This window comes from Mobula birostris, chromosome 15 (genome assembly GCF_030028105.1).
Source record: "Mobula birostris isolate sMobBir1 chromosome 15, sMobBir1.hap1, whole genome shotgun sequence".
Classification (NCBI taxonomy): Eukaryota; Metazoa; Chordata; class Chondrichthyes; order Myliobatiformes; family Myliobatidae; genus Mobula; species Mobula birostris.
Window position 1 is genome coordinate 50,369,934 of NC_092384.1, and position 15,237 is coordinate 50,385,170.

Genomic DNA, 15,237 nt, shown 5'->3' on the forward strand with positions numbered 1-15,237 from the left:
TATTATCACTGTTTCCCAAGGGTTCCTTTACCTCAAGCTACCCAATCAACTCTGGCTCATTACACACCACCCAATCCAGAAATGCCTTTCCTCTAGTGGGCTTAACCACAAGCTGCTCAACGCCAGACCCCATTCCAATTCCACTCAGTCCTGCAGTCTACAACTTGCACGTTCTGGCATCTTCGCTCTCCATCTTCTCCCAATCCAAAAGCCCGCAAAAATCCCTTCTCTCAGGCACATAAGAAAACACCTCCTCTCATTGGCCAGCGCACATTCCAAAGCCCCAGTTATCCCTAGTCATAACCCAAACACTGCAGCTACAGAGAAACCATTACATTAGCAGTGAACCCTTTCCCAGGGTGTTACAGTTTTTTAAAGCAAAGTAGATAGTTTCACATTTCTTCATATTCTTTTCCATCCATGAAAACTTTTGCCCACTCACTTAGCCTATATTGTATAGCCCTTTACAGACTGCTGGTGTTCGTCTGCTTTCCAGCCATTGTATATTGTGACAATACACTCAGTTTCTCCAAGTAATTCATGAATATATATTTTAAATAATATTTGATGCATCAGCACAGATTCCTGTCATACCCTCTGGTACAGCTTACCAACATGCAACGGGCCTATTTATTCTGATCCCCTGTTTTCTGTTGGTTAGCCAATTCTTTACTTATGCTATTCATTACCCTCAAATTCAATAGTTCTCATCATCACATGCGGCATTTTTTTATTTCACACCTTACTGAATGCCATTTAGGACATCCTCAAAGAAATCTAAAAATTCCCCTTTCATAAAATTTTCTTGACTCAGCTGAATTATATTATGTTCTTCTAAATATCCTGTATAGTAAATTTTAATAAATTTCATGTTGCTTAATAACAGACATTAGACTACTGACTTACAGGTTTTGCTTTCTGTCTCCTTCCTTTCTTTAACAGGGGGATTACTTTTACAATTTTTCATCGACTTGGGCCTTGCCAGAATCCAGAAAAATTGGGAAGGTCACAACAAAAGTATCCATTCTTTCTGCAGCCACTTCTTTGAGAACATTTGGATTTCGCAGGCTGCCAGCAACCCGGATTCACTATCAGGACACAGGTGAAGTGGCAATGGGAGGATCACAAATGCTGCCACTCCTAGACAGAACAATTGATTTTAGCATTACAGAGCCATTTTCATTCCCTGAGAGAGACAGACAACTCAACCAATTAACTCACTGCTGGCAGATTGCTGCAGTATAGTGACATATTGAAAGCCATACTGAACAATAGTATTCAAAGCCATTAGTGCAGCAGAGTGAGGTTACATGGCTGCAGGGTGAGATTGCATAGCAGTTGTCAGCAGCATTTATCTTTCATTTTGTACTGCAATAGAACCTGAGGCATTAGCCAACAGACATTGCATCATGATTGAATCCAGAAAGAGCTATCCATCGCCTCCCAGTTGAAATGACTGCACAAAACACATGCAGCTTCTTTGCAGATCCTGATCTTGTTTGATCTTTCATACATTTTTGCAGATAGATCAAACAAACTACTTCTCTAGTAGTGACAAGAATTATTAAGTGGCAATTTGCCTCCTTTATTCACTTAACAGACCCTGCTTTATGCATTGTGAGTTCTTGGCTATCTGAATGAAATCAAGCAATACAGTAATTATAAGGGGAAAGGGGCAACTAAGAGGTCCAAGCTTCACCAGTGCAACTGGTAAATAGAAATAGATTCAGCAGTTCAATGGCAGATAAAATAATGACAACATCTTCCAATGAGTCAATAAGTACTGGTATATTCCCAAAAAGCAAGCAACTTTAGATGCTGGAAATCCAAAAGTGAAACAGAAAATGCAGGAAACAATAAGCAGTTCAGACAGCATCTGTGGTGAGAGGAAAACAGACAACAGAGAACGGTTCAGGTTGATGACCTACACTGACTGCGCTTCCTTCTCCACAGATGCAGGCTGTGCTGCTGAACATTCCCAGATATTCTGTTTCTGTTATTAGTTCACACACGGTTAGATTGTTCTTGCTGGTCTGGTTATGCACCGCCTTTTTCTGTAAGAGAAAGAGGGTATGTGAATGTGAGTCTGCCATGGCTGAATAACTCAGCAACACACAGAAAATGCTGGAGGAACTCAGCAGGCCAGGCAGCATCTATGAAAAACAGTACAGTGGACATTTCAGGCCAAGACCCTCGGTCCTGCCGAAGGGTTTCAGCCCAGGATGTTGACTCCACTTTTTAACATAGATGCTGCCTGGCCTGCTGAGTTCCTTCAGCATTTTGTGTGTGTTGCTCGGATTTCCAGCATCTGCAGATTTTCTCTTATTTATAGTTGAATAATTTCTGGCCTATAGACGTAGACATGTGGTTTGCTATAGTGCTAAATATATAAGGGTGTAGTGGACCCCTTGGGTAACAAATCAAACAATAAATGGCAACCTTGTGCTGCTGTCTAGTTTTGCATTTATAATCCCTACCAGAGATCTTTTTCTCAGTTCTGTCTAATATGCATTTCTTATGCTCCAGTATTAAAAAACAAAATGATACAGAGTCAGACACAATATTAATCTACGTGATCAGACCGACAAGACCCTATCTACAGTAGGTGTATACCTCCATAACATAATTGAGTAAAAGCACAATCTATTATTTAGTTTTGAAAATAACCAAAATCAGATTGAGTATGGTATGAATTGGTTAACATTTTGAGTATACTGCAATGCTTTCTATAAAGTGGATTGATTTTTTTTTGAGTTGAGAAACATATGAAAGGAAGTCCTTATGTATGGCAAATGCTCTTTGTTAAGAGAACGGGAACACTCGAAAATAATGTAATTCGTTATTGGCATGGAACCTTTTTTAAGATTTCTGTTAGTACAGTGAACTTCCATTCGAATCAGAAAAGACTTGCTGGTTTTCTCACTGTAATGACAAAATATCTTGTTTTTGTATATACTCTTTATTTTGTACATCCACTTCCGCTGCAGTTTCACTGAACTTTCCAGTGGTGCTGTCCCACATTCTTTATGAATATTGACCTCTAACGGTGTTGGTAGGTTAAAACATTATTCCACAAATTGCTAAAACATGACATCTGCATTTTATGTTCTTCAGATTTCTGTACTGATCCTTTAGCTTTTTTTAATGGACGCATCAACCTTGTGCATTCCTACAGCAATTATGACACATCAGTGATCTAATCCTTTGGTAAATGTGCTGTTCAGCATCAGGTCCTTTTGTTTCTAACGTGGAACAGACAATGGTGTAGACAGAATTTGCAGCAATGGCGATGTATTTCGTGGGAGGCGACCCTGGCGTTGCAGGGATGTTGCAGGGTTCCTTAGCTCGTTATTGGCCACTGAGTTTTATCTCCCAGGAGACTGACGCAATCCGTCTCTGAAATCAACCTGTTCGTGGCATTGATCAGCTGATACAGTGAAATGGTATAAAAGAGCAGCCGGCACCATCTCACTGCCTTCTCCAACCAGATTCAGCAGCTGATAATTCTCATCAGTCGCAGCAAGAAGTCAGCAGCGTGAGAATGAGAGAAATCGTCCACATTCAGGCTGGCCAATGTGGCAACCAGATCGGTGCTAAGGTAAATTATATTGCTGCTAAAAGTGTGGGATTGGTAAATTACAATAAATTGCGATATGTGCTCAATAACATATTCATTGAAAGAAAAAAAGTAGTTATCTAAATTTAACTAATTTGTTATTTAATCGTTGCTTTATGGTGGGTTTAATTAACATTTCTTTATCATTAGTAAACTGAATTGTGCTTAATGTGGAAAGTATGTGTTTTCTGTTTTCCTTTTATTCATGCAGCTCATCCTTCCTGTAAACACCATGAATTGCGTTATTTTATTTGGTTCTTTGTTAGAATTTTTTTAAACTGGCATCGGCAGGTTTTGTTGTGGAGTCTATGTTTGTCGGCTGCCTCTCGCCGAGACGCATGCTCTGCAGACAGCCACGCCCGAGACTGCAGATACAAGAGGGAGAAAGTGATTAGCTCAGCCTTGCCGCACCGCCCGAGCACAGCACCGCCGCAGGCACCCCTGTATTTGTATGAAGTCAGCGCCTGCGGGGTGGAGCCACGATTTCAATAGTGGGGGGAAAAAACAAAGCTTCAGTGTTTGAAATCAACGTCATATTCACGGAGCGACCAAATGATTATGAATAACCTTGGTAGGGGGCTTTGTCGTTTTGTTTCTCCCATAATCTGCGGTCGTTTTTTATTGAGAAAATTCTTAAGGGATTCAGTAAACCTGCAATACAAGTGATGACATACCAAGTAATTCTTGGTGATGGTTCATGCATTTGAAAGGTGATTACCAAATGGATTTGCTTAGTACTAATCCGTTATCTGGAGAAACTCTTAATCTTGCCAAATAAATCAAAGTTTAACGAAATGGCAATGGTTTGAGTGGAATAGAAACGTAATCTGAATAAAGGTTAATTCATGGACTGGGAAAGGCACAACCATGGATAGAGATAGAATAATTATTCTAACTTGGTGGTCGTGACGACGTCATGCATACAAGAACGCCAAGACATACCAAGATGAAAAGTAAAATCTCGTGAGCATTCAATGGGCAAGGGCTGGGACGTGGTTATTTCTAATTCAATCGCTGTCTGGCGTGAAGGACACGGGTGGTACATGATGAGGCTAACAATACCGTGGTCTCTGAACCCATTGCCTGGGGGGGGGGGGGTTTCTTCACCGAACACAAAAGTCGGAATTAAACGGGTGTGGTATTTTAACGTAACCAGGAAAGCTGCCCTAATTAAATGGTGGCGCTGGGACACAAAGGAGTTCCTTCTTTCTCTGAAGGGATTCGTAAATCGGTAAGATGTGACATTTTCAACGAGTGGCGCAGCTATGGGTAAAATGGTTCCCTTTAACTGCGTACACAGAATAAATTATATGTATTACTGCAAAACACTAAACCTGAAACAACACATTGCGCAGGGCAACCCAGAATAAAACAAATTCATATCTGTTCATATGCCTTCAAACACTATGCATTTTCAACTACTGTAATATAGTTAACATTTTATTATCGTAAAACTACTGGAGGATTGCAATAGGCTGAAAACTATTATTCTCCTATCAGATGTCAGTAAATGCACAATGTGCGGTTTTAATACTCGAAGGTAACTGTGACGGCTGAACGCACTCCATGATGTGCCACAGGAAACACTGTTCAGCTGACAAATATCCTACTGCACGATGCGTGTCACTGATCTTGGCTTGTCTACACGATCTGACTCAGACCAGTGATTTGCGCAAATCCCATTTGTAGAAGCACGCGCCAAATGGCTAAAGGCTAATCTTTTTAATAATTGCAGTCTTAAGAACCCTGAATCACTTTATGCTCATCAACATAAGGGTAAAAAAAAATAACTGGATGAACTCGGCGAGTCCAGCAGCGTATATGGGGGGGGGGGGGGAGGAGGAGGAGGAATAGTCAACGTTTTGGGTGTAGACCCTGCATGCGGGGAGATCTCTGATAAGAGGAGCGGGGGAGGGGCAAGATGGGCGTGAAGGCGATGGGTGGATTGAGAGATGAGGATGGTGAGTGGGTGGGGTGGAGGGGGGAGGGATAGAGCTGGGAGACAGAAGCACATTGGGTGATAGGTGACGGCAGGACTAAATGAAAGACAATAGAGCGTGGTGGGGGAAGGGAGGGTGAAAGTCGAGACAAAGGATGGGGGAGGAGGTGATAAGTAGAGACAAAGGATACTGATCAGGTTCCAGCACTGGTAAGGATAGTGAAAATGCCAACATTTTAAAGGAGAGATGAGCAAGTGGAGCTGATGTGGGAAGTTGAAATGAATGGGTAACAAGTGGGAAGGGGACAAAAATAAGGAGAAAGAGCAGGGAGCATGGGATAACAATAATAGAATATTATTATTTTAGCTTGCATTGCACCTTACCCTGACAGTGGAGAAGGCCATGGATGGACAGATCAAATGGGAAGCAAAGTTGAAATGGCATGAAACCAGGAGCTTGGATGACCTTGCAGATAAGAGTGTGGATGCTTTTCAAACCAGTCACCAAGTCTGCACACTAAATGTAGAAGACAAGATTGGAGGGGATGCCCAAAAATCTTCCCCTCTCCTGGAAGGGCAGTTAGGTCCCCACATAGTAGTGAGGGGGGATATACAGGAACAAATGTTGCTCCTCCTAAGGTTAAAGGAAAGGGTGTATATTTTGCAATAGTAATGTGGAAACAATCATTCCTGCGAAAACAATGATTTAGTTATGGTCCGGATAGAATAAACGGATTAAAGACAGATTTCTCCCTCTCCAATGACTTCAACTAAAAGGTTAAATTTAAACTTAAAGTTATGATACTCTCCACTGTGCATGGATAGAAGCTTGTCAATGTTTTCGGAGACATCCTGAATCTGTACAAAATCCTATGAAAGTAGAGGCTGTCATGCTTTCTTTGTGATGACACTTGATGTGCTGATCCCCGGCCAGATACTCTGACATGTTAACACCAAGGAATTCAAACCCACTGCCCTTCACCTCAGTTCCCCTAATGAGGACTGGCTCATGAATCTCTGGCTTCTTTCTCCTAGAGTTGATAATTAGTTCTTTAGTTTTGCTGACTTTGAGAGATTGTTGTGGCACCACTCAACCAGATTTTTAATCTCCTTCCTATATGCTGATTCATCACATCCTTTGATTTGGTCAACAACAGTGGAGTCGCCAGCAGATTTAAATACAGCATTGGAGTTGTACTTAACCACACAATCATAAAGTGAATAGCTCAGTGATGCACTTTTGCTGATAGTGATTGTGGAGATGTTATTGTCAATCTTACTGAAGTCTGCCAGTGAGGAAATTGAGGATCCAGTTGCACGGGGAGGTTATGTGGCTCAGGTCTTGGAGCTTAGTGATTAGTTAAGGGGATGATGGTGTTGAATGCAGAGCTGTTGTTAATGAAGAGCATCCAGGTCTGCCAGAGTATGGCATTTGCTGTTCACCTATTGATCACTTTACCAACTGTTCACCTTGGTTCATTTTAGTCTCAAACTCCAATAAAGTCAGTTCATATTATTAAGATAGAGTACAATAAGATAAAACATATTGAAATTCTATAGCTCCTTTCATTGTCAAAGCAATTCAATTAAATATTGGGATCCGTAACTATTTATGTTGGAAAATATTGCAGCCAATTGGCATGCAACAATGCCCGACAAGAAACAATGAATGTTAACTAATCAGATAATAAGTGTGTTGATGATCAGATAATAAGTGTTTTGACTTCATTAGTAAACTTATCAGATAGTTAGGCTGTATACTTTGTCACATTGGTAATAAAAAATCTAATATATGTCCCACATGGAAGAAAATGGTAACTGCTATAATTTATACTTATGAAAGATGAATGGGTGGTTGGCATAGTCACAGATCTCCAAGTTACATATTATCCTGACTTAGAAAGGTGTCTTGCTAGGGTTCTTGGGTCAAAATCCTAGAACTCCTTAACTAATAGCTCTGTATTTTCAAAACACTAACTCCAGTAGTTTGAGGACAGTTCACACTTTAAATTAGAAATGGAAGGAGGGGATAATAAAAGGAGCACTTTTTTTTCCATTACCAAACATACAATGAACTCTAGACATTTGTTCCAATTTGAACCAGGTACTGGAGGCTTTGCAATGGTAGAAACCAGATTTATATAAATTTTATAACCTTTCCTTAGTTTAACTACATGTGAATCTTGGGGTTAAATGGACAGTGCATTGTGCCAGATAATCCTGGTTTTAGAAAAGATTAAATTTATGCCAGCAGGGAAAGTTGAAAAATTTTACTGGCCAAAATCACTTTAATGCTGCATCTGCTGCTACCAGAAGATTACATATGAATCCATTAGATACTGGGAACCAGCTGGGTCTAGATGAATAATAGAACTAGGAGGAGACAAGAGTGTTAGATTACATCCTTTTTATTCTCTGGAGACCTAGAAGAAATTAAACCAGTTCTGTGTCTGCCAGCTGGTGCTGAAAAACTGGTAAGTTTATGATGGATGAGACAGAGGGAAATTCAGATTTATTGCGCAGCTGAGAGCTTCTGTTTAATTAACTAACCCTAGAAGATGCAATGTATATTTACAGATTTTATTCAAACACACACATCTTTTTAAAAAAGGCTGGGAGTAAACTAAAGTAAGTTAATGCATGTATTTTCAGTACCATGATCAGCTACTTAAGAAAATGTAGGACCTCATACAGGGCAACATTTAAACCAAATTCATTTATTCATCCTTTTGAAATGGGGTTTAAGTAATAGAGGTAATCTTTGTACAATGTTTCAATCCATATATTGTGATTTGAGGGGTAGAAGTGTATTTCTCTATCTTTGAAAGTCCTAGAAATACAGTTATCTATCCTTCACTGTCCATGCAATTTAAAAAAAAACGATGAAACACTTTGTCCTAATTTGAAAAATACAAATGTAGTTGTTACTGATTTCTTAATTTGTTGGTTTAAATATCTAATTATTACTGATTAAAAAATCTTTTCCCATTAAGATTGTATCGTGGTTTATTTTAAAAATCTATTTCATAGACAGCACATTTCCAATGCACAACAATGTATAACAGATACTTATATGGCTTATCAGGTAGAATTTGTTAAGATGTGTATTCTGCTTGCAAATAAAATAGTCAAATAATTTTTCTGACTTTTAGTATAGGTAATTAGTGATTTTGTTTGATAAAATTTAGTCCTCTAAAATGTCATTCTGAGCACAAAGATGAACATGGAATGCTATGGGGAGATTGGAGATGATGAAATTGTGCAAATTGTATTCATACTTCCATACATCGTACTTAATACTAATTAGCCTAGCTGAATTTTTTGCAAATTTGCTTATCTTTTATCATCTTTAGTTCTGGGAAGTCATCAGTGATGAGCATGGAATTGACCCCAGTGGGAATTATATGGGCGACTCAGACCTGCAGCTGGAGAGGATTAGTGTCTACTACAATGAAGCTTCTTGTAAGTAATATAAACCAACATGAAGTTGAGATTTGATATATCAGAATTGGGTATATTAAGCATTTAGAAACATAGAAAACCTACAGCACAATGCAGGCCCATTTATATTGACATTGTCCAGGATAATCGGATTTCTTAATTTTTCTAAGTGTATAGCATTTGGTTCAAACCATCAAGAGTCAAAACAACATACAGGACAAAAATAGGCTCTTTAAACTACAATGATCCTTATGATAATCAAGCACCCATTTAACCTTGTCCTACGCATCCCAACATTTCTACCAATTTCCCAGGATTCTAGCAACGCCAACATACTAGGGACAATTTACGGTGGCCAATTAAACTATGAACCACATATTTGGAAAATGGGGCAATGCTGGAGCATGTGGGAGAAACCCAAGTGGTCATGAACAGAATGTAGACTCTACCCAAGGTCAGTACTGAACCTGGGTTGCTGAAGATGTGAGCTAGCTGCCTCACTATGTTGAATTCTAAATAATAATTTAATATAATCAGGTATTAAACATACAAATGTTCAATTGCATATTTAGGACTAAGGTTGCAAAGAATCCTTCTAAAGTCAATTCATCATGTCTAAACCATAAACCATTTTAAACAGCAACTTGGCATTGCCTCATCACTATTTTTTGAATAAATCATTCAACCTTTCTAAAGTTTTTTGGGATATTTAGTGTAATTTATTTCTATGAAATTACTAAATTTCAAATTATTGTAGGACAGCACATCTATTAGAAATAAATATCGGATTATATAAGATCAGGAATATATATTGGTGCAACATGGAGTCCACTTGTGGGCCAATGGTGATAGTGCCAAGAAAATGTGGGTTGGTCTTCCAATTTTGGTATGGCAAGTTTGAAATAATTGCTTGCCATAATTTGAGCAAAAATAATAGATTATTTGTATGCTGTCTTTGCAGCTCTTAAGTACGTACCCAGAGCCATCCTAGTGGATTTGGAACCAGGCACAATGGACAGTGTTCGATCAGGGCCTTTTGGACATCTCTTCAGACCAGACAACTTTATTTTTGGTAAGTCAGTTTATCAGGAACAGATAATAAACAGATCCAATTTTCCAAAAATAAGATTAGAGTTAATGCACAATATACTTGTTTCCAAGGTGGTAAATAAAGGCAAATAAAATTTCTAATGGTCTGCAGTCTAATAGGTTAAGGTTTTGAGCATATTTCAGAGGCTAGGGCTAATTTTCAGGCTTTTGGGTGGCTGCTTAAAACAAGCATTGGATCTCTTGCGAAAGGTTCAATATCAGTTGTGTTATTCCCAGTAATAAAGAACGAATTGTGAGAAAACAAGGCATTGTCACTAATCGTTTCTGCATTATAGCCACAACACTCCTAGAAGGGGAGTCATTCCTGTACTGTCTTGCTTCTGCCACTTTTTGTCAGCTTGTTTTTTTCAGATACTACCATCTTTTCCAAACTCTCTCTTCAATTTAACAAAAAAATTATGACAATGTAAAGAATTACATATATCAAGCTTCAACACTTTTATGTCAAAATTTTGATCTACAAAATTATGACAATGTAAAGAATTACATATATCAAGCTTCTTTAACTCAAATTAACACTTTTATGTCAAAATTTTAATCTACAAAGTTCTGTTTTGATTCTTGGACAGCTCTGGCTCATTCCCGGTCACTCCAGTCTTGGGGATGACGCACGTTGCTTTTTGCTCCGACCCGTGCCATTCCTAGCAACGGTCTTCACCACATTACTATCCGATGCTGCAGGTTGACCACTTTCTAACCCCACCCTGGATATCCAGAAGTTTTTTTTGTACATTTGAGCCATAGAACCTATCTCCCAATTTTATCTTTTTTTTTTTTACTTTAATTCAAGTACCTGCAGCCTGTTTAAATATTGGCTCAGATCTTTTTCTCCATATGGGTCATTTAGACTGTCTCCAAATATGCAATGTGATAAATTGGCTAACATAATAATGCTGAGCCTATGGAAATATTTGGACTTTGTAATCAATTAAGAGGGAAAATTGGTTATTATGATAGAAATAGCCTGAATCTACTGATCAGCTTGTTTTGTCAGTGGTGATCCACCACAATTGACATGTGACAAATTTATACAGCTATTTATCAATGTAAACGTGGACATAAGAATTTATAATAATGTGAAAAAACATAACTCTGATAAAATACAAATTAATTTATATCTGTCTACTGGTGCATTCTCTCTAATCTGTATAATTCAATGTCAGTTGAATACTACATTTGATTTTAACTTCTATTCACAGATCTTGAGTATGATGTGCATTAAATATATATTTTCATGGTGTTACTGTATACATAAAATCACTGGAAGAAATTCATTTATTGTTATCATATAATGAACAGAGTAAGATATCAACTTTGATATTCTCTCCTTTGATTCACAATAGTTGTGCTGTAGCCTCTGAGGTGATACCAAAAAATGAATGTTCTTATCACAAAAATCAAGTTAAGTGGTTTTATCTTAAGTTATTTACTTTTTTTCAGGAAAACAGTTCCAGAATATGCAATTGCAGAGATTATTTCTGCTCATTTACACCATGAATATCAGTCATCATTTATTTTATTTTCTCATTATAGGGCAAAGTGGAGCTGGAAACAACTGGGCAAAGGGTCATTACACAGAAGGTGCAGAGCTTGTAGACTCTGTCCTTGATGTGGTGAGAAAAGAATGTGAAAATTGTGACTGTTTGCAAGGTTTTCAGCTTACGCACTCTCTGGGTGGAGGTACAGGTTCTGGCATGGGAACCCTGCTCATTAGCAAAGTACGAGAAGAATATCCTGACCGAATCATGAATACTTTCAGTGTTGTTCCTTCTCCAAAAGTCTCTGACACAGTGGTAGAGCCATACAATGCCACCCTCTCCATCCACCAGCTTGTGGAAAACACAGATGAAACCTACTGCATAGATAATGAAGCTCTCTATGACATCTGCTTCCGGACCCTCAAACTTGCAACACCCACTTATGGAGACCTCAACCATTTGGTATCAGCTACCATGAGTGGGGTCACTACTTCCCTGAGATTTCCAGGACAGCTTAACGCCGATCTGAGAAAGCTTGCAGTGAACATGGTACCTTTCCCTCGACTCCATTTCTTTATGCCAGGATTTGCTCCTCTTACTGCCCGAGGAAGCCAACAGTATAGGGCATTAACTGTCCCAGAACTCACTCAGCAAATGTTTGATGCCAAAAATATGATGGCTGCTTGTGATCCCCGTCATGGTAGGTACCTGACAGTGGCCACAGTCTTCAGGGGAAAGATGTCCATGAAGGAAGTTGATGAGCAGATGTTAGCTATCCAGAGCAAGAACAGCAGCTACTTTGTGGAATGGATTCCCAACAATGTTAAAGTGGCTGTTTGTGATATTCCACCTCGTGGACTCAAGATGTCCTCCACTTTCATTGGCAACAGTACTGCAATTCAGGAGCTCTTCAAGCGGATCTCAGAGCAGTTCACAGCTATGTTCCGCAGGAAGGCATTCTTGCACTGGTACACTGGTGAAGGTATGGATGAGATGGAGTTTACTGAAGCAGAGAGTAACATGAATGACCTGGTGTCTGAATACCAACAGTACCAAGATGCTACAGCTGATGAAGAAGGGGAGATGTATGAGGATGATGAAGAAGAATCTGAAGCACATGGTCCAAAGTGAAATGTGAATCATTCATGTCCATTGAGAGGATTTGAAAACAGTTTACCCTAGATCTTCACATCAGGCTTTTACTTGTCTTTATTACGAATTAGCTCAGTTACAGTGCCTTGTAAAAGTATTCAGTCCCCAACCCTTTGTTAACGTAAATGAGTATTACAACCAGAGATTTTGATCAATTTAACTGAGACTTTTAATTTGTGAATCACGTGCTCCATCCCACCGCCCCACAGTAGAGCCCAAGATCAAGGAAAATTGTAAAGCATGAAAAACTAAAAATTAAAACCCAGGAATGTCAGCAGTTCAAAAGTATTCATTTCCCCTTTGCTCAGTACTTAGTTGAACCACCTCTCGCAACTACAGTGGTACTAGAAAGTTGGTGAACTGTGTAGAATTTTTTCTATTTTTGCATAAATGTGACCTGAAATGTGATCAGATCTTCATGCAAGTCCTAAAACTAGATAGAGAACCCAATTCAATAGATAACACAAAAACATTATACTTGTTCATTTATTTATTGAGAAAAATGATCCAATATTATATGTATTGGAAAAAGTATGGGAACCTTTGTTTTCAGTAACTGGTGTGATCCCCCCCCCCCCCCCGTCAGCAATAACTTCAACCAAGTGTTTCCAGTAACTATTGATCAGTCCTGCACATCAGCTTGGAGGAATTTTAGGCCATTCCTCCTCACAAAACTGCTTCAATACTGGGATGTTGGTGGGCTTCCTTGCATGAACTACTTGCTTCACGTCCTTCCACAACATTTCTACAAGATTAAGTTTGGGACTTTCATTCTGTTGTTCCAAGATGTGAAACATCCTCTACTTTAACCATTCTTTGGTAGACTGACTTGTGTGTTTAGATTCATTGTCTTACTGCAAGACCCACTTTTTCTTGAGCTTCAGTTCACAGACGGATACCCTGACATTCCCCCATAGAATTTGCTGATATAATTCAGAATTCATGGTTCTATTAATGATGGCAAGCCATCTTGGTCCCAAGGCAGCAAAGCAGGCTCAAACCACAATACTGCCACCACCATGCTTCACAGATGGGATGAGGTTCTTGTGCTGGAACACAGTGTTTGCTTTTCACCAGACATAACGCTTCTCATTTAAGCTAAAAGGTCCTAATTTGGACTCCTCCGTCCACAGAACATTCTTCCAATGGCCTTCTGGCTTTCCACATGGTCTTTAGCAAACCTTAGACAGGCAGCAGTGCTCTTCTTGGAGAGCAGTGTCTTTCTCCTTGCAGTCCTGCTGTGCACACCATTGTTTGAGTGTTTGTCTAAGGGTGGGCTCATGGACACTGGCATCAGCCATGACAAGAGAGGCCTGTAGCTCCTTATAGATGTTACCCTGGGGTTCTTTGTGACCTCCTGCTGTATTACACACCTTGCCATTGGAGTGATTTTATTTTTTTTGTTGTTGGTCGGCCACTCCTGGGCAGAGTAACAACAGTGTTGCATTTCCTCCACCGGTACACCATCTGCCTGACTGTGGATTGGTGGAGCCCAAACTCTTCAGAAATGATTTTGTATGCTTTTCCAGCCTGGTGGAAACACCTAACCCTAATTTCCCCTCTAACTGAAATGATAATCCTAGAGGTTCACATACTATTTCCAACAAATACATATAATATTGGATAATTTTTCTCAAATAAATGAAAAAGTATAATGTTTTTTGTGTTATTTATTTAATTGGGTTCTCTTTATCTAGTTTTACGACTTGCGTGAAGATCTGATCACATTTTATGTCATATTTATGCAGAAAAAGAGAAAATTCTAAAGGGCTCACAAACTTTTTTTTAGCACCACTGTATTACCGCCTGTAGTCTTTTTGTACAAGTATCTATTACTGTAGCTTTGCACAACGTGATTGTAAAATGGAAGCAGGTTCACAGGTTGGTGAGTTGAGACAGAAAACACTGACTGCAAATCAAAAAAAATAACCAAACATTTAAGTCCCCCAAGTTGCACAAACTACAGAACTATATATTCAACAGATATTTTGCAGAAATTGCATGCAGGACATACCTTCCCAGTGGTTCTGTGAGGCATGCACTGGGAACAAAGGAAAAGAGAGTGAATCTCTTGCACATTACTCTTGTACCACCAAGGTGCTTGAGACCGGACTCTAGGTGCCGTGGTGCGTAAGCCAACGAATGGGAAGAGTGGCTGTAGTTTCTAAATGCACCAATCAACAGCCTATACGGTGGAAGGGTGGAAGTGGCATTTGAATGGCAAATAAACCATGCCCCCACACTACAGTGATGCAGCAAGATTTGCCCACCCTCCCTTGCAACACTGCTGAAGATGTGCCAGGTCAGCCGGGGGGTGGCAGTGGACAACAATCCTGACATCTTCCTAGAGATGTTTGATCAGATTAAAGGCAGGAGTCTTCACTGGGTCACTCAAGGACATCAGTTTTCTTCATTTGAAGCCACTCTATGGTTGCTCTGGCAGCGTGCTTTGTGGTATTGTCCTGCAGAAAGACTAACTTCTTCCCCAGTTTAATCTTTGT

General features: G+C 39.4%; 1 protein-coding gene across 1 annotated transcript; it reads left to right on the forward strand.

Moving 5' to 3' along the window:
- The first annotated feature begins 3,503 nt into the window (after positions 1-3,503).
- Positions 3,504-13,135, forward strand: LOC140210622 (tubulin beta-3 chain). Its single transcript, XM_072279755.1, has 4 exons — positions 3,504-3,598; positions 8,909-9,017; positions 9,958-10,068; positions 11,640-13,135. Exons 1-4 carry the CDS (start codon positions 3,542-3,544, stop codon positions 12,713-12,715), a joined length of 1,353 nt encoding a protein of 450 aa, XP_072135856.1. The 5' UTR covers positions 3,504-3,541; the 3' UTR covers positions 12,716-13,135.
- The last annotated feature ends 2,102 nt before the right edge of the window (positions 13,136-15,237 follow it).